This window comes from Poecilia latipinna, unplaced genomic scaffold (genome assembly GCF_001443285.1).
Source record: "Poecilia latipinna isolate Pla-1442-1.1 unplaced genomic scaffold, P_latipinna-1.0 Scaffold3917, whole genome shotgun sequence".
Lineage (NCBI taxonomy): Eukaryota > Metazoa > Chordata > Actinopteri > Cyprinodontiformes > Poeciliidae > Poecilia > Poecilia latipinna.
The window spans coordinates 1-27,996 of NW_015116533.1; the positions used below are offsets into that span (position 1 = coordinate 1).

The window sequence follows — 27,996 nt, forward strand, 5'->3', positions numbered from 1 at the left end:
CTCCCAGGAGACTTAAGAATTGATTAAACTGTTTCAAAAAGCATGCAGTGGAATTTTCCCGCAGCAGTGAAATATAATCTGGTATATTTTATAATTGGATTGTTGATGTGTTGGTTTTTCTTTGCTAATGCAGACAAACGGACTTCTTCAGGAGAGCAGCCAGGCTGATCTCCAGCTGCCTACAGAAGCAGCAGACTACCAGGAAGACGGTGAAGACAACACCAAGAGAGCCTACAGGTTCGTTTCAAGGATCACGAGGAAATCCAAAAAGTTGATGATTCCAAATATCTGGGTGTTGTGTTAAATTTCCAACTCAAATTTGAAGCTTTGGGGAAATTTCTGAAACTGTAAAATCAACATTTAACTGTTTGTGTCTAATAAGATCATGTTTCTCTGCATATAGTAAATTATGTTTGCATGGTGTAATTTTGTCATAACTTGATGATCCCATAAAATTAGGCCTGACCATTCCATAAGCTTGAAAAGATACTTGAATAGGAATCAAAGCTGTGGAACCGGGCACGACATTGACTCGGTTTGCTTATTTTCTCTGACTGTAAAAAAAAAATAAATAAATCTCTGGATTTTACAATGTAGATTTAAATTTAGGAAAGTCTTATCACTGTTTAAATTTCTTTTTCACAGTGAATAAAATGAATAAAACATGAGAGAGACAGAAATCAGCGGATCTGATGTGTGAATAGCCTTGAATAGAAGAAACCTTCTAAAACAAAGAGCTATTGCCTCTGCAGTTTTCATTCTCACTTGTTCAATAGTTGCTCATTGTTCCAATAACTGGCTCTCTTCTTGCAAACATTTATTTCGGCTACAAAACAAACAAGAAACAAAGGCTTTGTTTTACCAGCCGGCTCCTCTGGAGACGGGAGATAATTCCTCCTGGCTGAATCCGTCTTAAAATTACATGCCCGAACACTCTGTTCTCATCCATTTTGCATTAAGACGACCTGAAATGATAAATAAATTTTCCTAAACCTGACCCTCGCCTGTCTTCAGATGCAGCTGGTGCTCCAAAGCTTTCAAAAAGTCGAGCCATCTGAAGCAACACATCCGATCCCACACAGGGGAGAAACCGTACGCATGTCACCTCTGCGGACGAGGTTTTGTTTCGGCTGGAGTGCTGAAGTCCCATCTCAACACACACACAGGTGAGCTTTCTTTTCAGAGGTGGGAAAACGTTCTGAATCGTTTCTGTATCGAACAGAGAGTTCTAAAATCCCTCAATGTTGTCCGGAACCGCATCAGAGGAAATCTGCTTTCTAATTTCGGTTTCAAATACTTAGAAAACTTCAGACACTCAGCTTTGCTCTCACCTCTGCCTTACAGGGATGAAGCCGTATAAGTGTGACGTTTGTGAAGCTTCTTTCACTACTAATGGAAGTCTGAGTCGGCATGCGTTTATCCACAGCAAGTCATTCAAATGCTCCATGTGTAACGAGTGCTTCCGCACCAGTCTGTTTTGTAAAAAGCATATGAAGAAGGAGCACGGTGTGGAGGAAAAAGGTAAGGACGTCGACACCATATCTGGATTTCTCAGCTCTTTATATGATTTTTGTTGTCACAATTTCTCACATGATGCTCCTTCTCAGTGATTTAGATTCATTTTCATGGGTTTTTTCACTTTTTTACATTTTGTTGTGTTACAGTGAAGAATATTATTATAGGATTTTATGTACTAGTGGAACATATGGACATAAGGCTAAAAATGTTATATCATTTATTAAATATAGATAACAGAGGGCTGGGACTTTAATGCATTCACGCGAATTCATTCCATAGATTTTTAATTGTTTAAAACTTTGCCGCAATTAATACATTTGCGGCCGGAACCTTTGTATTTGCACGTTTCTGGTACGCCTGTAAATTTTACTCACAAGTGACAACCGAGAACAACAGCGATGGACGCCAAAGCCGCTTCTCTTGACACACTAGATGAAAAAAGAACAAAAAAAAAAAAATGATCTAATGGCACAATAGTCTTCTAAAGTCTACTGCGTGAAAGTTGTGCTAAAAGGAGTTAAATTGTCACCAAAGCTAATGAAGCCTAAAATACCATCTCAGCACAGACAACCCGAACGCTAATGTCATCGTTGACAGTCCACACTTCTAAAGAAATACTTTTTCAAAGAGGTCACATGAATGATCAGGGGTTCCTGAAAAACCTGGATGCTGAATGAACCTGATGATTGAATAACCTGATCAAAACCAATGAATATCTTTGTTGCGGTTGGCATATGTTCAGTATGTTTGGCTAGGATATTCCTTTAGAAGTGGTGTAAGGTAAATCATCAGTAAACAGAGTTGTTCAGCAAATGTCAGGATAAATTATTGGAGTACTTTAGAAAAATAAACATCACCATGAGACCAATCAGCATGTAAGGCAGGTCAGCAATACATACAGCTCTGCTCCTGAGTTGACAGTCAGTCAGTTTTCGATGTTTTATAAAATCCAAAGACGTGTCAACAAGATTACAACAGTTGGTCTAGTAGCCCTTTATCAATTACAGATATTCTCAGGTGCTTTGGTGCATTTCTCGAATCAACCTCGACATTTGCAAAGCATCCCTCGAAACAATTCATGCAGACAGCAGAACAGCATGGATTACCTGCAAAAGCTAGTCTCTTTCTCAAAATCCTTACTTCATCTCTCAAAAGTAAATATTTGTCCATGAACATCTCAGTGCATCAGAATGATGAGCCTTTGTTTCACTGAATACAGATCGGGCAATGAAAATAATAAGTCATGCTGTCAATATAGCAGGGTACTCTGAAGGGATGTTCCGATATGATCTAAGGTTAAAGTTTTAATGACAAGTACTGTAAATTGTATTTGTGGGAGATTAATGGCAAGAGACTGGACAGAATTCACATTTTACTGTAATTTGTTGACATACCTCGTCAATGTGACACAGAAAGGAAAAGACAGCACTAAGAAAAACATAAGACAATCTCCTTATGGAAAACTGTTCATGCAGTCCTGTAAGAATTACAGTGCAGTTTTCCTATACTTCCCATTTTCATGCAGAGGGGAAAACAAGATCTTCAATAAAGTAAAGGATTGAGGAGCAGGATGAGAGGAACTCCATGAGAATCTTTTTGTGGGTCACAAACTTATGCTTAAATGTTGTGGAGGTCCAGACCATTCAATGAAGACCTGTAACACGCCACAAGCAATTGAAAATGTTGGACATTCAAAAGCAAAAGCAAATGCTTTTGAACATCAGAAACAAGAAACTGCGTTCTCAATGTGCGCAAGGGGACACAATCATTTGAAGATTGAACAAGTGGTTTTGAGAATTTCAAATCTGTTCTAAGAAATACTGAGAAAACCCGTAAGACTGCGTGGACTTTTCTGAGAAATGCACTGAGGGAATTATGCTCTCTGCGTGGCTCAGTGTGTGAGTCCACATCAGATGTTTAAGCTTCAGCTGTGCGAGGTGTCAGACAAATGACCAAGGCTGTCCTCCAGTGTAGGCAGCTGCACTGTGAGATAACACCCAACCTGACCACGTCACTCTGTCTTGACCTGTAGAAAAAAAGTACCGGTGTGCCTGAAACTGTGGTATTGATAAGAAAGATAAAATGATGCAATGAACACTTGATACTTGGAGCCATATTTGCAGCTACTTTTAACCCTTTTCATGCGGTTCTCAGCGGAGTCTGTTTCCCAGTCAACTTATTTAAGTTCAGCTCACGTGATTAAAGAGCTTCACATTGATGCTGCGCTCCATCCGTCTCTCATTTATTCTTTTTTTGTGTTGTTCTGCACCGAAAAGAAACAAAGGTAAAATCTTGAAGTAAAGGGTAGGCATGTTCAAACTTCAGGTTGCGCTGACAGTTCGCACGTCTGCCAGTTGTAGATCTCGAGCCTCAAGACGGGGATGACGACGACGATGACGACGACGACGGAGATCAAAAAACGTCCAAAAGGAGGAGTTTGGAGATCATCACTTTCACCGAGGAGCAGGCAGCCGAGCTGGCCAAGGACCCCGGAGAGGAGGCCTCCGTGTCGGAGCGGATCCTCGCCCAGTCGGCGGCCGAGAGGGATCGCATCAGCGAGATCAAGGACAAAGCGGTGGAGCTGGAAACCGAACCCAAGTTTGCCAACTGCTGCAGTTACTGCCCCAAGAGCTTCAAGAAGCCCAGCGACCTCGTCAGGTAAAGGTCACACCTCTGTTTCTGGTCATTTTCCTGTCAAGTCAGAAGGACGTAAGCTTTTCTGGTCTTTCCAATGCTGCAGTGTAAAACTTATAAACCCTCAATCAAATTTAAGATATAAATAGATTGAGAATTCCAGCAACCGCATCGATTGGGAGAAAGATGGATCCATCTCAGAGATGGACAGGTTTTGGTGTGAAATGTGAGTCTTGACCCCAAAACGGAAAGCAAAAGACCTTATCAAGATGCTAGCTGAAATTGCTAGCATCATTAGCCCCGTGGAAGCAAGCAGTGTTACTGATGCTAGCTAAAAGACTCCAATAGAAAGAAACTCTGCAAAAGCACAACATAGTTTGCACATGTACTCAGGAATAAATGCCACATCTTTTGGAGGCATTTCAAAAGATGTGGTACAACTAAAATGAAAACGTTTGGTCATAACAAGCAGTTATGTTCAAAGGAAAAACATTAAACCCAGCTGTCAGGTAAAGGATTGGCAGCTTCGTGATGCGTCGGTGTTTTGCTTCAGGAGGGACGGGTGCGCTTCAGGAAATAACGTCATATGGAAATATTGAAGCATCAGTCTGGAATTTAAGCTGGAACATCAGCTTGAGTTTTCCAAATGAGCAACAATCCGCTCCATACATCCAAATTAGTTACATGCAGGTTTAGGGAGAAGGTCAAAGTCCATCACAAAGTCTTGACCTCAATCTGGAATAAGCTGTGGACATGGCCAAAAAGAGGTTACAAGGTCTGCCAAGTCATTTTAAGAGAAATCACCTCTTTGAAATAAACCTCCTTTAAACCTGATCAACAGCTGTTTTGTTAAACTAGCATTTATTTATATGAATAAACAAACTAAATGGAATAAATTGTACCTCTACAACAAACTGTTGTTATCAGAGTTATTGTTACTGTTATTGTTTCGCAAAGATACCATCTAACGGTTATCTTTTACTTACTGTCACACCAGGGGGTTTTTTGTTCTGTTTATTTTTTTCAAAGATTTTTTAGCTCTCTTTGATCAGTGGAGCTACTCTACCAATTATAGTTTTATAAGATGTCTCTCAGCAATTTTAGAAGTGGGTAAATAATCTTTAGTGCCACATTTTCTCTTTATCGCAAAATGTTTTGGTGCTAAAATGAAAAACTTTAAGCTCCTCTTTCATGTTTTTTGGACAAATCCCAAATTCCTCTGTCAAGCCTTCAGGCCGTTTTCCTTTTGAAAATGCTACAGTGAGCCGTATTTCTCCCTATATTTTAATATGACCCAGAGACTTAGCAGTAACTTTTTTCTTGTTTTTCATACCTGCTCTTTTTTTTTTATCTCTTTTTTTGTGTTCACAAATGTGAAACGTATCTGTGTCAGCGAGTTATTCTGCATGTGACTTTTCACAATCTGCTTTCCTATTTAGACACATCAGGATCCACACAGGTGAAAGACCTTACAAGTGTGACGAATGTGGGAAGAGTTTTACGGTGAAATCAACCCTCGACTGCCATGTGAAAACACACACAGGTAAAACACCAGTGAGGTGTACGAAGCAGGGGAACAATGCATTAAAAACAATGAGACATAATTATGCAGCATTGTTACATTGAAGCTGATTCTAGCCAGTCCTGAATTATCTTTAAAAACCGCAAATAGTAACAGAATGTTTTTTACTATGCCACACATAAATTAAAAAAAAATAAAAAATGCAAGTGTGTTATTTAAATAACCAACAATTTCTTGGTGCATCTCTAAAAGTTTTTTTTACAGCTACAGAATAGCTTCACCAGTGATATTGTGAAAAATATATATTTTATTTTAAAAGAGTTGTTTTCAATGGAAGAAACGGCCCTGACTATCACAATGTGTTTTACTCACACTCTAATGTTAATCAATAGCTGAAGTTTGGCATTAATAGAAGGTGTATAACTTCATCCGTTGGGCAGTACTTGGTGTTTGGATTGAATTGGATTGGATTTAAAATTGAAATCAAAAGCAGAAATCCATCAAAGTGCTGAAGCTCTTGTCATCAGCAGACTCCCAAAACAAAGGTTGTTCTTGTAATTTTCAAGTTGTAAAATATTTTCAACTTTTACAAAAGGTGAGCAGCACAAAGGAGAAATGAAGTCTTTTCACAGACGTTTGATTTCAAAGAAGCAAACTTGATTTTGAGCAGCGATTTGACTTGCGTTATTTTTGCAGGTCAGAAACTGTTCAGCTGTCACATGTGCAACACCTCCTTCTCCACAAAGGGCAGCCTTAAGGTGCACATGCGCCTCCACACGGGCTCCAAGCCCTTCAAGTGTCCCTTCTGCGAACTGCGCTTCAGGACCTCGGGGCACCGCAAAACCCACATCCAGTGCCACTTCCGGCCCAACAGCGACAGCCGCAAATCCAAGCGCTCCTCCGCCGGCCACTCCAGACACAGCCAGGACTCAGGAACCGGGCAGACCGGGGCCTCCGGTCAGAGCCAGCAACCGGCGGCTTCTGAGCCGCTCCAGCCTGTGGGTCTGCTGCAGGCGCCCAGCTCTGACCCCAGCATCTACCTTCCGACCAGTCAGGTTCTGAGCGGGCAGTTCGACCAGAACCTGCTGCAGCCGGGCCTCGTAAGCCAGGCCATCCTGCCAGCCTCTATGTCAGGTGGGTGTTGTTGATGACAACTGAACAATGAAATGCATTTTGTTGAAGGAAAATGGTTTGCAGAGCAGATATAAAGCACTTAATGTGGAATTTGTTACAAAGAATTGATTTTATCCACTTGAGCGTAGCATCTCAGCTCAGGGCGACATGTTGCATTATCCTGAAGAGTCACTTTGACATCACTACTCTGTGATATACAGCTCATAATTAATGCTCTAAAGGCAGCGTGTGAACACACAAATCTTACCAAGTATGATTTCTAGTACACTTGAAAAACGACAAAACTAATTTGCAAGTCACTTTTCAGCAAAATATAGAGGTTTGTTTTTAAGTCAATTATTCCTTAATATTGATTTTAAAAAAATTAGTTCCACTGGCAGATTTATTCACATCTTTGCCATATTATAAATGAACAAAATCTTTCAGTGGAACTAGTCCTTTTAAAATTGATGTTGAGGAATTATTAACTTAAAACAAAGCTTCTATATCTTGATAAAAACTTGGAAGTTAGTTTTGTCTTAAATTAGCGCCATACTTAAAAAATAATAGTTCCACTAGCAGATTTTATTTCACTTATAACAAAACAATTCTGCCAGTGCAACAATGTTTGTTTTAGTCAATATTAAGGAATTATCGACTCAAACAAACTCCTAAACATTGACAAAAAGTTACTTGTAAGTCATTTTTGTCTTATTTGAATTGTAATAAGTTATTTGCACTAGAAACTGGACCAAAACTACTTGGTAAGGTTTTGTGTTTTTGCAGTGTAGGTGAAATCCTGAAAAAGGCCATCACCATCATCATCTCTGTGTTGGTGGGACGTTTTATGGGAGCATCTGTGCTGTTACTCAGACCATATGATTCATGTCACGGCTTAACAAGTCAAACCCAGGAGGACGAAGCTGTTTTACCACCAAGCGCCACTTTCTTTGCTTTATCTCTTCAATTCACAGCACAGCTTTTGAATCTTTCCAGCCTAAATCTAATCAGAGAGCCTTCAAAGATCCCTTGTCATGTCTGTCCTCAGCTTAGATGCATTTCTGATCAAGCGAAAGCTCTTTGGATTGATAGAAAAGCTTGAAGTCTGACATAACAGGCTTTCACAGTCTCAAGGAGGAACACTGTAAACCATTACAGCCTTGTAAAGTTCTGCCTGCGTACGTGTTTCAGCTGCGGGAGACCTCACCGTTTCCCTCCCGGACGGCCTGACCACGCTGGACGGCATCCACCTCCAGCTGACCCCGGCCAGCCTGGTGTGCCCCAACGTGCAGATTTCTGGCATCGACACGAGCAACATCACACTCCAGGTGACTCATCTCCCCGTGAAACCGCATGTGCTGTCCCACAGACCTGCAGCGGGCAAACAAATGTTGCTCAGCAGCAATTTATTTTGTAGCTTCTGTGTAAAAATAGGTTTTGTTTTGAAAAGTCTGCTGTGATTTTCATTATTTATGTTGGGGGTTTTTTTTGTGACAAGCACATCATAAGAGTTTTGTTTAGTCAGTTTAAGAAAGTGATTAAAGTTTCCTTTTATTTACAGAATAAATACAGAATACACATCAGGAATGGGATCCATTCAGATTTATACACTGCAGGAAATTAGTATTTTTACATTGATTCGCCTCAATGATAGTTGGGGAAATAAAAACCTCATGTACTAAATAGAAAGGATTTTTGAGACTGTGGATCATGGGGTTAGAGGTCACGACCGTCCTAAAATCCAATGACAGCATTTGTAGCAAAAAATACTTCTAACATCAACGTGTGAAAAGCTCAGCTGTTTCTGCTTAACTTGACATCAGTACAGCTTTGGGCTAATCTGTTGATTCTGTTTTGGATAAAACGATTAATATTTGCATGGCAAAAGGTGCTTAATAGGAGATTTTTATTTATTTGCAGAATTTGAACAGGTTGAAGCTAAACCTGCCACTTGAGTTCTGAGTAGAACATATTTATAGACACAGGTTTTTTTTTTTTTATTTTAAATGCAAAATATATATATTTTTTGTAGTTTTGGCTTAATTAATGGTTTATTGATTTTTTTGGGGGGCTTCCTTTGAGTCTGTACACTCCAATCGATTGCTACACCAGTTGACGATTATTTCAACAATCTCGATTAATCTGATTCATCGTTTCAGCTCGAAAAATATATTTAAAAAAATGTCCTGTTTTGTGTGTGGTAGTTTAATGTATTGCATAAAACTTAATTTTTTTTTTTACATTTAGTTAGCAAATTACATAATTTTTTTATATATATTATTTAATGTACCAGTTCTACATAATGTGTAGAAGAATGTAAAGCATCCCTCTTTCCATTCTCACATTATCGTCTGTAGAGCCTGTGAGGACAGTGTCACTCAGAACGAGTTCAGGTTCGGCATCTCGCTGTCTGACTCTGATTATATCGGGGGGATTTGATCCCACCTTCAGCGATTCTGTGGATGTCGTAAAAGCAGCGAAACTGAGAATATCAAGGATGGTGTTCACATTGCTGCCTCCCACGCAGGCGGCAAATGAGATTTTGTGCGAGAGACGTTGGTGCTAAATGTTTTACTCTTGAGGTTACGAGACATTTAGACACGAGCAAAGTTTTCATAATATGCCTCTAAATGCCACAATATGCCTACATGTGGGGGACGTAAGACAATAAGGCAGACAAATAAAAGAGAGCAGACAGGAGGGACGTGTTTGTGAATTAATACGAGACTCGAGCAAACACGTCGGAAAAGTTAACTTTTTAGCTGCGTTCACCGGTTTAAAAGTGGAAACTTTGTCTCAAGACGGAAATAGGGACTCATCGATTCACTTTATTCACTTCTGATACAAATACAGATATCTGAGGTTTCGGCTGATACCGATCCGATACCGAAAAACAGAACCGGATTCACCTAAAAAGTTTCCTTTTTTTTTAAACACATAAAGTTTCAAATGTATTTGCTAAAGCTGCACCAGTAGAGCTGCACACTTAAATGCACCAACAACTTCACAAGTTTTGGTCAAACATGTAAAAACGGCTTTAAACTGTTCAGTCAGTGCAACAAGGAGGATAACAGCCAATGTAGAATAAATAAAGAATCTGAAACGGACAAAAACAGCAGGTTGACTACCTTGGTCAAATATGTAAAGAAAACCTTGAACAAACGATTCAGAAAGGAATCCTGGATATAATGTAAAATAAGTAATAGAGCATGACATCGCTCAGAGCACAAAGCATAGAATTAGACTGAATAGATCTTCCTTTATGGATCGGGCACATTGTCACCAAAACCTGAGCTATCATTTTTTTTCTTTTTCAATATCGGGACAGATACAGATATTAATATATCGGGCCGATGGATCTCTACCTGGAAACAGACTCAAGATTGAAATCAAGAAAACTTTCTTTATTTTGTTTTATGTTGTAATTCCAGCGAACGATCGTCTAATGCTTTGGTTTTTGAGACTGGGTTGTTTTGAGGCGGTGGTCATTCACCACCGTCTCATGCGACGGCGCCTTTCTGTTTCTCTAAAATAAAACCTGTTCAGAAAGCAGGTAAAATACTGATTTCTGTAAACAGTTTAAAACATCTAAACCTACTACTGGATGTGTTCACAAGTAGGAAAGAAGATTTGCTTCACAGTGAAGATGTGAACCAGAAGCTTTACCCAAACAGATACTTAAAGCGTAAATACTTAATAAAAACAACTTCATACATACTCATGTTTTTTTTTTTTTTTTTTTTTTAAGTTGTTGGCTTAGTCGTTTCAAATCACTTAAAACTTTCTTGGAGTTGTGACCTTTCAGGATGCTCTCTCATGTTTTCGCTCGCCATTTCCTGTTATCGTAACCGACGTTGCGCAGCTTTTTATAGCTGCTTACAAATAATAGAAATTCTACATTGCAATATGTTTGCTTCTTTCTAAAGGGTGTTTTTTTTTTAAAATATATTATTCTCAATCCTCTCAAAAATCATTTAGCCTGTTAAGAGTCCTAATGTAGCTTGGTGCGTCACAACCCCTTCCTGTACTTTATCTCCATTCAAAGGAGACAAAAAGCGCTGCGGTTTGTGGCCACGTCATTGACGTAATTTTTGTTGATTCTTCACTTAGAATTCAAATGCTAAAAAAGACCATTAGGGATGACTCATTTCGAGCTCGAAATACACATTTTTAAAGCCGTGCACAAGAGGAGCAAGGTTATGCGTCTGTCTGTCTCCGGCTGTTGTTGAAATCTAAAAAAATAAAAAAAATAATAAAAAAGGGAGAAAACCTGAAAAAAGAAACTTGTGTTCACGTTTTATTTACACACCCTGCAGCTGCATCGAACACTGCAGGTTACTGTTAATAGAACATTCTATTTCCGATGTGTGATTTGTTTCTGGGTATAAAACCCCCAACACTTAAGCTACATGTCACTTGTAGCTGTTATTCTTTGAAGACTCGCAGCTGTGAGTCTTCAAAGAATATATTCAGTGGCTTTGAAGGGCAAAGCGCTTGGCTTTGATGGAAAAAGGCCTTGAGATTTAATTTTTTAGCTGTCTCAGATATTTGCTGATTTAGTAAAATCATTAAAGTTTTTGTTTTTTTCTTTAAACCGTCCCTGAATTGTAGCTTCTACAGAACAGGGGATGAAGACAAAGACTGTGTGTGATGACATGTTGCTATGGCGCAACAGCGGGTCCGAGCATCAACTATCTGGATGGTTAAAGTTCATGCATATTTTCTGCTGTATGGACCAAATCTGGATTAAAATGTGGCAATTCTATAATATTATCTTAATTTTGTCAAAGTTCAGAAGGTGATCAAAGTCAAAAAATGAGGTAGCAAAACGCCTATTACAAACTTCAATGTATTTTTACTCACATTTTTTGTAATGAGCGGGAAAGTTAATATAGATAAATTCTGATTAACTCTATCAATGACTGTTAAAACTTGTATATGTTGTTTTCCAGATGCTTAAAGGTGCTAAAGAATAACCCCAGAAACAAAACCATAAAATTGCTTAATTTTTACAGAAATTAATCTTTTAGTGCTGAGAGCAACAGAAACAGGAACATTTCAAATCAAACTTTATGGGAAATTGTGAAATCGAAGTAGAATTTGAAAGAATGCGAAGGCTGCAGCAGCTGTTGCCCCCGGTAACGTGAGGTGCTGGTTTCCCACGCAGATCGACCCCGCCCTCCTCCAGCAGACCTTACAGCAGGGCCTGCTCTCTCAACCCCTGAGCGTCGACACCAGCCTGGTCTCTCACTCCGCCAACCAGCTCATGTCGACCTCCGACCCCTCGGTGTCTGCCAACGTCGTCATCCACCCTCTGACCAGCCTGTCCATGCAGCCGCCCACCATCTCCTCCCCCCAGGTCTCTATGGCCGGACTGCCTGAGCAGGACGTCACGGGTAAAAACCAGTAAAAAAAACAACTAAAAAATCTAATGGTATGTCGTTTTCTTTTTTGAGCTGAGTGACAATCTGTGCTTCGCGTAGGCCCCCAGGACTTGAACCACGTCATGAGCAACGCTGGGCTCGTGGCGGGAAGCAACAGCAGCCAGGAGATCACTCTGACCATCAACAACTCCAGCCTCACGCAGGCTCTCGCTCAGGTCCAGGCTCAGGCCTCAGCGGCCGGTTCCAGCGCCGCACCGGGAAACCCTCAGGAGATCACGCTCACCATATCAGGTATGAGCCGTTAGCCGCGGGGCCGCTGGAGTTCTCACAAGCTGGTTCTGCTGCAGACAAAAATAATAAGCAAGCCTTGACTAAAAGAAAAAAAAAATCCCATAAGGAGTTTTTTTTTTTTTTTTCTTCATTTCCTTTCTCAGCCAAAACACACTGGTGGGAAATGAGAGGATAAACCTCAGTCTTGTCTTTTCAATGGTCTTTGCTTCCCAGAATTGAATAAAAAGCAACACAAATGGAGTTTTGAGCTGTTTTTTTTCGCTCCTTCTCTAGTCATCTTTGATGTTCTTCACTGGCTTTCTCTTACCTGGAGGTATAAATCTTCTGTCAATGAAGTGAAAACATCTGTCTCCTGTCTCTACTCCCTCTTTGTGAAGATAGAATCTCCTTGAATGAGATGAATCATATCCTGTGGGCACTATTGAGCATCTCTTATTCAGCCGTCTGATTTGTTTTTGAGTGATTCCTTTTTGCTGAGCGTTTCCTTTAATTTTCTCTAAAGAAGAGTTTAGAGAAAATTCTGTTTTCTGATTAGTCTGAACTATTGCTAAGAATAATGACTAAATACAAAACATCTTCCATTTTCTCATTTTTTTTGCACAGTGCATGTCTTTCCTGTGTTCAAATCATTTGAAATAGGCTTGTTTAAGACGTCACTCAAACAAAGTGTCGCCCCACCGTCTGCAATAAATATATTTACATGAAATGCTTTTTAAATTGGACCTGGGCTTGCATGCAGAACAAACACCAAAAACTGTCTTTATTCCGAATTATAAAGCAGTAATTTGTAATGGCTGTATTTTCCCAAATGCCTTGGCAGGTCAAGATCTGCTCCCCCAGCATGGCAGCTCCAACGGCGCAGAGCTAAACGGCAGCATCAGGCTGGCCTCGCCACTCAGCAGCCAACCCACCAGCGCAACGATGACCATCACCAACGACCACCTTCTACCTCAGAGCCCAGCCAACACCGGGATGGCAGGTAAGATCTTTTTAATAATAATAATAAAGACTTTAGAGTACATTTCAAACTTTGTGCGAGGATATTCTTTGAGCAGTGCCACCTTATGAGAGATTCGATTCCCTCCAGATATGTTTTGAACAATCAGCATATACAATTCAGAGGAAAATATGAGTTACAGCAGCACTTAGTTTCTCTCTGGGAACCGTAAAGAGTTTTTGAATTTGAATTAAACTGAATAAACTCGACGTTCAGGTATTGGAATGTGTGCAACTGAGTTCTATATTTGCATGTATAAATGTGATATTTTTCTGTAAAGGGCCTCAACACAACTTTTTATTTATTCTTTTATTATTTCAAGCTGAATTGACGGCTTTAATTAAATTTGAAAAGAAAATATAAAGTGGTGGCACTTGAAGTTTTACAGACGTGAGTGTGAAGAGAGGAAGGAAAGGTTTTAGGGCTTTGCTGTACGGGAAATTGATTGAGATTGCCGCCTTACATTTGCCTGATTTGCTTGTCACCTAAAGATGTAATCAAATTTCTATGCTAATATCTCCCTTTATCAATTACCTTCCTCTCTCAGCTCAAGTGGGGGAAAAAAATAAAAATAAAAATCTTCCCCCAGACACTCAGAGTATCTCGTCTTTTGTTGATTAGACGGAAGCCGTGTTATCGCTCTGCATGCAAATACGGTTCTGGCAGCTCAGTGACCGGGAAGCGGTTCTGTGCCAGGCTTATTTATTCAGTTCAAATCACAGTGGAAAAACGACAGGGGCTCCTCTGTGACCAGAGCAATTTAGCACCTTTTGGCGAGAGACAAAAGCAGCAGAAGAGCCTGAATTATTGACAGGCTGGGGACATAAGAGCAAAATTTGCAGACATTTTCTGTCATTACAAAAAAAAAAAAAAAACAATAACAACAACAACAACAACAAAAAACATGTTACCACACAACATGTCAATCGCTCGGCCCACATTGTTGTTCACATTTTGGAAATTTTACAGTTTAACATGGAGGATTATGTTTGAAACAGTGAAATTATCTCTCTCTTTTTTAGAACCCTTCTGGTTGCATAAGCTGTTATCTATAATAGCCAAGTCAAGCAAAAGGAAGATTGGATGTTGTAAATTCAGAGCCTTATGAAGTCATTCAGCCCCTTTGAACAGCACTTTGAATTGCCTTGCTGCTGAAAATGTCCTATATAAATAAAATTACCTTACCTTACCTTTGACGGTGTTCACATTGCAACCACACACATTCACTGTGTCCCATTTGAATTTATGCGACAGAACAACATGAATTAGTACAAACCTGTAATGTAGAAGGAAAAGGTTAACTTACCAATTCAAGTCTAATAAATGCAGCGTAGCCCCTTTACTTTTGCCAGCTAGAAATGGTAAGAGTGGACGATGTGGCTAGCTGCCAACATAAAATGCTAGCTAGCAGTTCACATCCTTAAGGGTATGTTCAAACGACTTTTGTCTTTGACATTAGCTCACTTCTGTTACCATTCCATACGAAGCTGCTTTCATTCAACACCAGAGAGCTTTGACACTATGTTAAGACAGTAGAGAACCACACTGAGTGTGCTGCCAAGAGCTACAAACAGACCCCAGAAATGTCACATAGTTTAGATCCCACGCCGTAAAAAGGTTTAAAAAAAATAATCCTTACAGCTGCATTCAGTCTGACGGAGCTTAAGGTGTTTTACAAGAACTGTCAAAAAAAAAAAAAAGTCAGTCTCTAAATTTACAGAATTGGTCATCGTGCCTGAAACCACTTTGCTGTTGTTATTACAGTTCAACATTTGTCATCCGAACTCTGTTTTTACATGCGATGGTAATTGAGTCGCTCATTTTCCCCTCTGTGCCGTTCCTTCCAGTAACCAGTTTGGCTCCCAGCACCACTCTGTCCCACACTGCTGCGTCCAAGAGCTTAGTGATGTCACCAGGGGGTGTGGCCAGCGACGGCAGCGTCACCCTGACCCTCACGGACGCTCAGGGCATGCTGGACGGTGTCACTCTAAACCTCAGTGCACAGGTAAAGAGACCATGAACCGTACCTGTGTGTATTTGTAGAGATGCTCTCTTCCAGGGTTTCTGGGTTCTGATTCAATCCAAATATCTGAATTTAAACATCTGCAGATGTCTGTATTTTCCAATCTAAAAGGATTTTTCTTGAAAGTTTAGTGTTGGTTTTGTTCTCGGTTTATGACGTAATCAGAATAAGACAAACACTTTGTTATTCTGCTGTAATTTGTGTCTACATCTTCTCCTGCATCTCCATTTACAAATTGATAACATGATTTGCATCAGAATGATTCTTTGGTGCATACACTTAAATGCTTGCTTGCATTAGAGCTGCTGAATCTGAACTTGACCTCATGAATATAACGCCCGTTCTCTGATTAGCCTGAGCGAGTGTCTCACTATGCATGATCTTCTCAGAAGATGTGATTAACTCAGAAAGGGCATGGATTTCTTCAACTCCCTTAGCTGATGGCAGAACAAGCAGCCAGGTTGTTTTGAAGGATCTAATCTTAAGGTCAGCTTCCTTCAAAAGTTCAAAAGGAGAACAAGGTAGAACTTCTCAAACAGTAGCAAGGTCCCACACAAAGACTTTGTTTCATGAATTTCATTTTGAACCATTTCATTTTCAAACTCCTTCCTCTTTTTGCCCAGACAGGAGAGGATGTTGCTGTGATTTCTTCTGATAAAGGTGGCATCTGCCTTGAGCCATGAGACTCTGTCCCTTAACAATCCAGCAGAGAACTTTTCAGTCTCTCTTGCCTTTGGTAGCTTCTTCCTGTCAAACTGAGACTTTATAACCTCCAGCCGGTGAAGGAAATGCTCAACCTTGTTAGGGGCTTTTATTAGTGCTTAGCGCTGTTAGTGGAGCTGCCATTGCCAGTCGTCAGTAGGTAGGGTCTGCCTCATTGGCTGAAGTATGATACCCGATCCAGAAATTACATCACTATCAGGTCCGATTGTGATTTTTGGATTGAATTGATCCTGTATCTAATTGTTAGTGATTTTAAAATCTAAGCAAGATTCAACCATTTCTGTGAAGACATGTTTTGTTTTTGTTTTTTTTAATCAGATGCTTTACAAGACTATCTTTTCCACATTTAGGGTCAGACGTTTCCTGCGGTGCTAAATGAGACTGGTATACCGGGGCAGCCGGCCAGTTCAAGCCAGCAGGTCTTACTGGTCAGCCACCATTCCCAGTCCACGAATGGGGCATCTGACAATGGATATTTTGTAAGTATTGTTGTCCTGCGCACAATATGAGGGAATACCTAAATGCATTCAGTTTCATTAAATTGGATAACACTTGATTGAATTTAAGGAATTTAGCTCCAAACTGTAGAAAATCACAACATGAGTGTCATCAACATCAACAAAACCTTCGGCGACGATCAGATGAGAGCGGATCGTTTTGGAGAATTTCCCAAAGCAGGGATGAAATGTAAACTCTTAACACACTCTGTTATGAATGCAGAATCCTGCTGACGGGGGGAAAGGTGGGAAAGACTCCCAGTTGGACATGGAAAGCAGGAACCAGTGTTATTACTGCAACCAGCTGTGCGAGAACGCCAACGCGCTGCGGCGGCACTGCAAACAGGCTCACGGCAAGGACCGCTGCCACGTCTGCGGCGTCTGCAAAAAGGCTTTCAAGCGAGCTACGCACCTCAAGGTCAGAACTGTGACACACAACCGGCTGTTTACAGTCAAGTGCGTCTTTCATTGAACGGCGACGATAACGCCAAGACGCGGAAGGGAGTGTCGAAGAATTGTTCCGGCTCTGAAGATGACGAAACGTTGAGCGCCAGTGGCATTTTATTTCCTCTGCGGTGTGAAGCGCTGAAGGACATGTGAGGGTGGAAGGAGGAAGACGCAGCTTAAAGTTCAAGCCCTTTCCCTCCCACGTGTCACTTCTGCTGCGCAAAGGCCACAGAGCAACAGGTTGTTTTTTTTTGTTGTTGTTTTTGTTTTTGCCTTTTGTAAATGCGCCCCAACAATTGGAGCTGCACTGATTTCTCACTATAACTAATGAAGCTGGGATTAGTTGAATGTCAGTCAGTGACTAAGCCCTTTTCCTCCTCTGCTCCCCTGGTTCCTCATTAGCCTCCATCTAAAACTTGGGTGTATACTTTAGATGGTGGGAAGGATAAAACGGCGCTGCTGTTGTTTGTCATGTTGCGGTACCATGGGAAATCTATTCCTGTTTGATTTAGGGAAAATTGAAAACATGAAAGGGATGTTTATTTTATTTTATTTTATTGTTTTTTTTTTTACCTTGGTCGTTTTCTGTGCTGCAGGCGGCGGAAGATGGATTTTAGGAATATCAGGGGCCTGAAAAATGAGTCGCGCGTATTAAACCATTTCTCTGTGATAGATCATATCAGGCACTCAAATATCCCAAAGGCACAGATTCCAAGATATTGAATTTCTTTGGATGTAGAGTAAGGTTTTTTGGAAATGGCTTCATTTTTCGAAGATCTTTTCTGCAAGATTGATGACGCTTCTGTCCCAGTGTGACAATTTTTTACAGTCCTCATATAGCAGCAGTAACAGCTAGCTCAATTTCACATTATGTTAGCTCAACTTCATGATATTTTGCTGCAGGGAGTCGTTCTATTCTTCCTAATTTTAAATTCTGGATGCGGTCTCTGACAAATCTTTCTCTTTTTGGGGCGAGGAATGAATAAAGTTCAGTCCCAAAAAACTATTTTTCTTCATTTTGTTCCAAGCGCCACTTTTTATCTCTATTTCTAGCTGAAAGACATAAACCAGTCACAATAAGCAATTACAATTTCAGTGTACAATTTCTGTTATCATGATTAATAGTTTTTGCTTAAAGATGCATCAGAATCCATTTTATTTATGGTTTGGGTTCTAAGTGGTTTTTATTTACATTTTATTTTTCATTTTATTTATTTTTGGAACTTTAAAGTACCTCCGAGTTCCAGGGCTATGTGTTGTTCACAAAATTAGAGTTCATTCATTATAATGTTTGAGTTCTTGCATTATAATGCCTCTATCAATATACTACTTGAAAATGATCTTAAAACAATTAAACCCAATAATTACTGGGACAGTTTAGATTTGCTATCATGACGCGCCTATGGAGACGCTTTAATTTTGACAGTTTGTTGCAGGTACATGTATTATATATTCATAATTTGGTCTGCAGGAGCATGAGCGGGTGCACCAGCCGGGCCCTTCACCCAGCTCCCAGAAGCCCAGGGTCTTCAACTGTACGTCTTGTGCGAAGGCGTTTGCAAAGCGCAGCCAGCTGGAGAGACACAACCGAACACACACAGGTGGGAGGAAGCTGAAGGTTATTTTCATTATGTAGGTCTATAAAATTCACTGTAATGCCAAATGTATTTAAGCAGGGACCAGTGTACAAATTAAGTAAGGAGTGTAAAAAATCTGGACTGGTCTTCAGAGTTCAGCCTGATGGAACACCTTATGAGGCGTTTGTGGTCCAACATCAGTGTCTGACCTTATAAATGCACTTCTAGAAAAATGCTCATAAAGCTCCTGTATCTTTCCAGAAGGCTTTTATGAGTACAACATCATATTCACCTACATTTATTAAGAATGTGTGTGATAAAAAGACATTCATTGTTGTTTTTGGGGGGTGGAGGCGGAGTCAAAAGAAATCCAGTCCAGAAAACTATTCAGGCTTAAAAGATTGAAGTTTATAAACTTGAGCTTTTCTGCCAAACAGAACGGCCAATTAAAGTTTGGTTCAACTTCATAAAATGGGGGGAAAATTACTTATTTGAAATAATTAAAATCAATTGTTTAGTGTGAGAGATGTAGCCAAGGAAACAATCCGGCTATGGTTTCATTTTTAGTCGCTCTGCTTGCAGTGTATTTATTGTGGCTCTCAATAAATATTTCAAACTTTCAGTGCTGCCTTGTTGTTTAGGCAGCAAGTTAATTAGAGTGTGATTTATTTCAAATTAAAGATTAAGTGTCTGTAATAACAATTTGCTGCAGCAGCAGCTTTTGAAGTGACATTACTGTCCTGCTTATCAAAAGCTAAACAATTTATTAGCTAAATAGCCTATTTAATGAGCATTTCCACCTTTTCAATGGGGCTTATTGAATTCGAGGTAAGGACACAGTAAATGCTTTAATGAATCCAGGATTTAATAACAGGCATTTTAAAGTGATTACTTTTTTTTTTTTCCGTTAAAAATTTTAATGAAACTCCCAATTCCCGTGTTTTTCATAGCAAAAATCTTAATTACGTTTTGGTCTCTAACAAAATCCCAAACACCCCGGTTCAGTCTGCGCGTATTCTCACCAGGCAGATCCTGAGGCGCCGTTTTGTTCAGTTTCAATCATGCTCAACATAAATCATTTCTAGCCACTCCGAACCTGATGGAAGAGACTGAGAGGGCAACATGTAATTACAAATCAGAAGCAGACCTTCACCTTGTTGTCTGAGGGTGCTTGAAAAGAGAGTGCGACTCAGGTGATCCTGGCTAATCATCTCATTTGTTCTGTAGCTAATTTGTATATAAAAAAATTGCTCTGAGCCATTTTGACACATGTAATAGAATACAAAAGTGCTTTAATTTGTGGGTGGATGATGACTGGGAGTTCAGACACTTATTAGTAGTGAAGTAAATATATTTAATAGTAACTGATAATAATGTTGCCATCATCTTTTTCTTTTGTACATGATTGAAAACTTGCCAGCTGCCTTTTAAATTAATATCACAGGTGAATTATTCAAGCTCATGTGAAATAAGACAGTTTGTGTCGTTACTTTCTAAGGCAGAGCAGCTAACTGGTTGAATTAGGAGCTGCTGGATAAACTGGAAAAGTGCAGTGTTGGTCAGTGCTAACTAAAAACTTCACGCTAATCCTAAAGCACTAGTTGTAAAGATTGTATCCGCTAACACTAAAGCGCTACACCAACACGGTTTCTGGCGCAAACTAACGCTAAAGAGCTAACTTGAATTCAGATTATATCTGCACTTGAGCACCAAATTAATTTTGACATAATTTACATGTCCTAGAATGGCCTTACATATTGTATTTACATCTTGTTCTCTACTGTCTGTGTTTTATTTTGGTACTGTAGTTTCTTGTTTGAAACAAGGTAAAAAAAACAACCAACCAAGTAAATTGGCACTTTAGAAATTATCCTGAAAAATAATTGAAGAGAAGCTAAGTTTGATAAATGTTTTCAAAGTTAGCAAAAGCGCTAAGCAAATTAGCTATTAGTGGATTAGCAGAGCTAATGTTTTGAGGAGAAGCTAGATTAGCCACCACTGAAAAAGTGAAATAAAATTTCACATATTTCCAAACTGTCAGTAATCGTTGACACTTAAGTTGTGACTGTGTGTAAATAATCTTGCCTTTCAATTTCAGTTTGCTAAACTAAAACCCCTTTCCCCCCCCCCAGTTACAAAAATTTATGCCAGACTGAAACATCATATTTTCATAAAAATACATAGAAGGAATTGGCTGGTGATGGGGGAAAAAACAACCAACCAAACAAAAAACGTTGAAACATTGCATATCAACATTATTTCGATGTTTAAGGATCTTAAATGTGGAGCGGCGTGGCAGTCGTTATAAGAGAGACATCTGTGGGGAAGGAACTGCTGTCTCATTAAGACTTAATGCTGGAGGCAAACATCTCAGTGACTTATTGCTGACTTAATTATCCACTGAGGTGGAGATCAGATTTACAAGTAAAGCACTTCTCAACAGCCTGCCACTTTTCAAAGTTCAGAAACAAGTTTTGCAATTCGAACATTATGAGAAGTTGGAATGAAAAGCGCTGACTGGCATCTCAAACCGTACAGTGAAATCGTTTCTTACACTGCGTCACATATTCAATATTTTCACGGCCGGCGATTTAAACGCAGCGTCTTAATTGGACCAACTTGCAAGTCCCCGTTAAAAACATGTTTGACGATGACGATGCGTATTGATCTGGTGTCTGCGTGTCCGTTTGCAGGCGAGCGGCCCTTTAAGTGCAGCCAGTGCGACAAGGCCTTTAACCAGAAGAGCGCTCTGCAGGTCCACATGGTCAAACACACGGGAAAGAAGCCCTTTAAGTGCGAGGTGTGCAGCATCAGCTTCACGCAGAAGAGCAACATGAAACACCACATGAAGAGATCCCACGGATACGGTGAGCAGCCCAACGAGCGACAGTGATGGAAAACGCAAATACTGTCCTTTTGTTTCCTCTTTGTCTACCTGGTGTTTTTCTGTATCTGTTTGTTTGTCCTGTGGCCATACAGTTCTCTAATATTCATCCCTGTTTACGCTGGAAACCAGACGGGTCCTTTGAGCCCTTTTAGATGACAGAGTGGGGGGAAAAAAAAGCGAACTCTGCGAACCACCGCCTCCTCTTAGAAGTGATTTCAATGGCGCTATCAAGAGGCTTCTATAAATCACAGAGCCGGGATGTTCTGCTGACAGACAGGTTCACCCACTGCTCCTCTTCTGCCAAGACATGATTTTTTTTTTTTTTTTTTTTTTTTTACCTTCTCCTGACAGCGTAACAATTAAGATTAAGGCTGCAGGTGACCTTTTGTTAACCCACATACGCATGATTATTGATCTCATTTGAGCATTCGGCCTGGGCGACTAGCAGGCGCTTATTGAAGATGTCTGGTGGCGCAGAGTGGAGCGGACAGATATACGTTCTGTTTCTAAAGTACCTTGACAAAGTGCTTTGCTCAGGGGCGCCGGGCGGAGTACGGTGTGGACGATTCAAAATGTCAAGCTAGAGCTGCAGTTGTTTGAAGTGACAGATAATAAGGGGCCAGACTCCTCAAGGACTAGAAGATGCTGTTTTCAATTTTCCCAGGTTTTTTCCATGGGTGTGGATGTCACTCACACAGAGGACTTGCAGGGGGGTAAATAACGTTGCCTTGAGGAAAGCTCTAGTCCCACTAACTCATTAAACCTTTAATGCATGAATTATTGTCTTCCTCCGTGTTTTTACTCGTTTTTTTAGGCATGGAGGGAAAGTAGGAGCGTTTCACAGGGTCATGCAGGACGGCACGCACTTACCACTCGAAATGTTGGTGATAAACAATTTAGTAATATCAAAGTTGGGTAAAAACCATATAAAAATGTGTAATGACACCACATGCTTGAGCATTTTCTGAAAATGTTGTTTTAAAGATTTAGAGACAAGACGTTTCATAAAAACATGCCACATTTCGTTGGAGGAAATAGTTGTTTAACTTCAAAGCAAATGTAGTACGGTGTATCCAGAAGGTTTGTTAAATAATCAGCCATTAAGACAATGAGTCGTATATCGACCCATCGAAATTAAACTGTCAGACTCAAAGCAGGCAGAGATCAGAAGTAAAGCAGCCAGAAGCCATTATTGGACTGTTTTGGTTGATTAATAATTCACGGAGACCTAAATCTTTTAGTTGCTGTTTGGCTACAGAAAGTTAGCATAATCCGTACAACATGCTAGCTCTCCGTGAGCCCGTCTGCTACGCAGCAGCCGACATTTTTTCCAACAGACCCCGTCAAACTTTTCATCCTCCTTCTGAAGCAGTGCTGTCATCCAAAATGAAACTTTCGCGAAAACCTTTTTGAGGCTGACAGTGAGCTAACAGCTCATATTTGTCACTTCATGTAAAAGGTCACGTTGCTGTCGTCCCGCTAAGTCCTTAACCCACCTGGATTGGCAGATCAGATGTCATTCCTCTATTAAATTGCTGCCTCTGAACACAAAATAACTCGTCAGGCTGAACACTCAGGAGTTTTCCAGATGGCTGGAGGAGGACGTGACACCAGGCACGTAGCGAGTTAGATACACAGGAATAAATGCAGAGATGGTGACTTTAGATTTTTGTGATAATTTGCCCATATTGTTTATGTTGCGCACCCTAAGTTAGGGGAAACATTTGTAACCAGACGTTTGCGTGCACCTCATAGAAAAGACATAACTCAAACTTTTACCGTTTAGTCAGTTTGAATCGATGAAATATTTTCAATTTGCTAAATTTCAGAATGAGAGAAATATTTGACTGAGAATTTTCATTACTTTCTTAAAATTCAGGAGTTTGTTCTGTTTTGGTGCGACCTGTACATTATCAAGCGATAATGTCCTGAAGTTACGGCAATAATTGGCAAACCTTTTGCTTTTTTTCGCCCCTTTTCATTTCACTTTGTGTTTAAAAATTTCCACACATTCTCCACTGATCCATTTCAAAGCCCTTAAAGTACCTTGAGTTGTGTCATTCTTACTGAGATTTGCACCGTTTCTCACTTGAAGCTTCTGACACCTTAACTCTCCTAGACTTCGACAGATCTTTCTCAGATCTTTCTGGCTGGCTTCTCTCTGCATCGACTTCCATCACTTTTACTTTAGCAAGTTGTTATTTCATTGAAAAGGAGATTGTTCACAAAATATTGTTTCTTTGAGATTATTCACCAGATTAATTGAAAATTTACTCAAGATATGATACAAATGTAAAAAAAAAACAAAGATAACTGCAAAAATGCAAAGCACATCATCTAGAGAGCAGCTTAGCATTTTAGCAGATGCTACTGTCCTGTTAGCCTAAATGCAACAGTTGAGAAAGTTCATGGAAGAGATGTTGCTGTTCCTGCAACAACACTGATCCAGATCCTGGACAGAAAATGGAGACAAAAGCCACAACGCAACAACAAAAAGCCAGATTGTCTTGATTGGCCCTAATCGGTGATATCCAGCTTATACTGGAGTCTGCTACTGCAAACAAACAACACCTTCAGAAGCTCACAGGAAGACTGAAGTCATTCTTGGCATGCTTAAAATGACTTCAGCCCTTCTCAGTGGGAAAATCTACTTTGGCATCACAGCAATAAGAAGCTGCTTGCATGTTTCCTCTCGTATTTTGGATTATCTGTCTTTGAGCCACCACTCCACTCTTCAGATTTGCCTCAGAGATGCTGGCTAGGCCTCCAAAATGTCAAAAATAACTTCCAGTTGGAAGAGCCGTGTTCCTGCATGGGGGTTGTGGGTAATTTAGGGCTTAACAAAAGCAGCTCGTTGATTACAATCTTTAGTTTTCATGTCGTCCTTTAATCACGGTCCGTCTTGTTCAGTCACTTTGTTGAAAGAGTTGCAGACAGAGGAGCTCTGTCGCTGCTGATGTTTCATGCCACACCACCTTGATTCCCATTGATCTCTTTCTTTGGCTCCTTTTGATTCCTGTTTGGATTTAAGGTGCCTGATGAAGCAACACAGCCCCCTAACGCACCTTACTCTTCTCCCAGTTCCCCAGAGGGAGTGGTGGCTTTATTCTTTCAAAGGCCTTTTCTTTTTTCCTTAGTTTTTTTTTTTTTTTTTTTTTTGCTGTGAAGCGAAGCCGATGTGAACTCACTTGGAATTTTAATTTAGTTTCTTCTCTGCAAAGCGTGGCGTATGGCTCACACATTGCGACACGTCAGAATACACACGGGAGACTCTGCCACAACCTCAGCCCGTCTCTGTCTCTGTCGGTTTCTCCTGATAGTACTTCCACGAAGCATTTTCACTCTTGTCGAAACTTTTTTCCTTCAACTACCTTTAGTGTTTGCTTTGTTTTCCTTGGACAGCTTCCCGGGTCGCCTGGACACTTAAGGAAACTAGAACAATTGGCATTTCCTGTGAAAATGCCAATTGCAAATGTTGTGAGCTGAATTTTTTTTTTTTTTTTTTGGTGAAAACTGCAGAAGCATTTTGAAGCATATATTTGCCTTTTCTGTTTGGAGGATCTCAATGCCCCAATATAGTCCATCAACGACAAACACGACAAGTTACAAATGGAAGTTATTTTGAACTTTGACTTCTGTCAAACTACTTTTCCCCCCCGATAAATTTATGGATTTGTAGGTTAAAGTAAAATCTTAGGATTTAAACAAATAAAAAAAATAAAAAAAGCTAAAGCACAAAGGCAGCTAAAATCCAAAACATCTTTAGCTGAGTTTTTTTGTTGTTGTTTTTAAGAAAACTACTTATTTTAACTACACTTTCACAGGAGGAACAATAAAGACATTGTTTCTCCACGTGTTTCGTTGGGATTAAAGCAAAATGGTTTTGCTTTAGCTGAGCCGAGTGAAGTTCCTGCTGAATAATTTTCTTGTTGAAAAAAAAAAAAGAAAAAAAGAAAAAACAAAACATGAGTTCGCTGTAGTTGTTTTCTGAGGCTTGGAGCGTCCAGCACCCCACTGCTTTCAGTAACGGCTCTCCGGGAGTCGCTGCAGAAACACAGTTCAGAACTTTCCATGCTGGGCTCTCTGAGGCCGTTCTCTGTAGAAACTGGATTGTTTTGTGTTTTAGTTAGAAAACTGAAGGGTTCTTACTAAAAGACAATCAATGTGACTGTTTTATTTCATACAGAATCCGCTTTATGCACTGTAAAAATACCAGTGTTAATTTAACTCCAACAGCTAGTGTATGTTCACACTAGTCATTTTAAAGCTGTGCGGTGTGAAAACAACACCAACACTTTGTATTTAACACTACACCTAAGATTTTATCACCGGCATTTTTACAGTGCACAAAAAGTTAATTTGACTATGGTTTCATGCATCTACAGAACTGGGTAGAACACAGTAAAGCAAATGTAAAATATTTGATTCAGCTCACACACGCGTTTCAAGGCTGTGTGCAGCAGGAACAGGAAGGTGCATAAGCACTTCATGTTCACTGATCGAAATCATAGAGGCATAAGTGTTTGTCGTCTGCAAAGGGAATTAACGTGCCAGTGCTTCAAATTCCCAACCCTCGCTGTATCTCACTGCATGTTGAAGGAGATGATTTTGTTTGCGCTCAGGTTAAACTAACCGAGCGCGAGAGCCGATTGTGCATAGGGTGTCCAAACCGTTTCAACGGTTTGAGCGAATCGACAAAAAGGTTGTTGTTTGGACAAAGATAAGTACGTCAGAAACATAGTTTTCAATCTGTGCTGTAGTTACAATGTAGTTTAGTTTCCTTTTGTATTAAACCAGGAATAGAAAATCGACCAAAACGAATAGATTTTTATTTTTTAAATTGGACATTCATTGATGTGGTTGAACAAAGCAGACAAGAAAACCTTGGAAAGGCTTTGAAAAACCACAGGACTCTTTCGTAATCGTGTATCTGTCTTTTCCTCATAACTCGTGTTTTTCTGATTGTTTCTGTTACTCTCTCTCTCTTGCTCCAGAAACATTGCCAAATTGCGAGTTTTGACAAAGAGACGACAACAGCGACTCCCGCTGTGAGGCTCAATCCAGAGTGTGGCCCCCGCATTTTCACAGAGCGCCGACTGAACCTCTCAACCCCGAGCCAAACTGTCGGTTTATCCTAAATTGATTTTAAGTCGAACGGTTCCCGCCATTTTTACAACTTCCAAATGAGACCGTTTCGCATCCCTCAGCTGGTTGGAATGGTTTGCTCTGCATACATTGTGTTTTCATAGGGAGAATAAGCTTAGAAAAAAGGAGGAAGAATGCGAAATATTAAAACAAATGTTTCAGGAAGGAGAGGAAGATTGCTTTTTGACAGATGGTCTCATTTGCATGACGCCTCGAGCAAATGGCTTTCAGACTGAGAGCTGCCGGCGCTCCTCTGCTGATGAGTGTTAACCGGCTTCTCTTTTTTTTTCCCTAGGGAACTATTTACTGGAACTGTCATGCAAATGTACGCTGATTTTTCTTTTTCTTCTTCTTCTTCTTCTTCCAGCCGCTACAGGTCAACTACAAGACGTGTCCCTTGGCCAGGACGAGCCGGCGCCTCAGGTGGAGGTATCGCCCGAGCTGGACCTGGAAGTGGTTCCGGAACCCACCGGAGACTGGCACAACGTGTTCCCCTGACTGCACTCGCAGAGTTTTGCAGCAAAAGTTTGCCGAACGTCTAAATGGGGAGAGAAAAAAAAAAAGAAAGCTTTCTGACTTTTTAAATAAGTTAGAAGGGAGGCTTCGTCCGCCGCCTTGCTGCTTTGTCACAATTAGCGGTGAAGTGAAGGGAGCGCGCGCCTCTCCCGCGCCGCAGGAAGGGCTTAGTGACTTTTATCTGTTTGGCTGCTCTCTGATTATCATCGGCCTCCGGAGAGGCGTGGCTCAATCAGCCAGAGCTTCCCAGAGAGAGCTGGGCGCTCAGCAGCCCCACAGAGAAACGGAGTCTGTCACATACCGATGTAACAGAGAGACGGGAGGCAAACCACATTCGCCGTCACGGCCGACCAGTTACCACCGGTTTATGAAATATTTGTCACTTTTGTTGACATGTTTATACTGTAAAGACCACGCCTGGAAGTGATGTCATTTTCAGCTCGCTCGACGAAGGAGGCCGATCTCTCGGCGATGTCATGATTGAGTTTGCTGCTGCGTCGTTTGGACCGACATCGGCAGCTCGTTTACTGTAGTTACAGCAGCGTTGTAAATACTGCAGCTAGAAGGCGTATATTTTCTGAAAAACACTGGGAAAAAACAGATTGTTTGCATAAATGTAATTTTAGCACATTATCAAGTAAAGCCAAGATGGTACTCCTTTGTTTTTGCTTTTTTGTTTGTTTCTTTTTTTTTTTTGTAGTTTTATTTTCTATTGGTGACTT

General features: G+C 40.4%; 1 protein-coding gene across 1 annotated transcript; it reads left to right on the plus strand.

The window, feature by feature from the left end:
• Positions 1–133: 133 nt before the first annotated feature.
• LOC106941877 (zinc finger protein 236-like) lies at positions 134–27,996 on the plus strand (the record flags this gene model as incomplete). The annotated part of the gene is made up of 16 exons (XM_015025014.1): positions 134–237; positions 1,015–1,166; positions 1,345–1,521; positions 3,873–4,176; positions 5,592–5,695; positions 6,371–6,808; positions 7,979–8,115; positions 11,955–12,183; positions 12,271–12,462; positions 13,283–13,441; positions 15,307–15,464; positions 16,556–16,684; positions 16,926–17,120; positions 18,621–18,750; positions 21,420–21,593; positions 27,126–27,996. Coding segments are annotated over 16 exons (2,913 nt in total), but the record flags the coding sequence as incomplete, so codon positions are not given.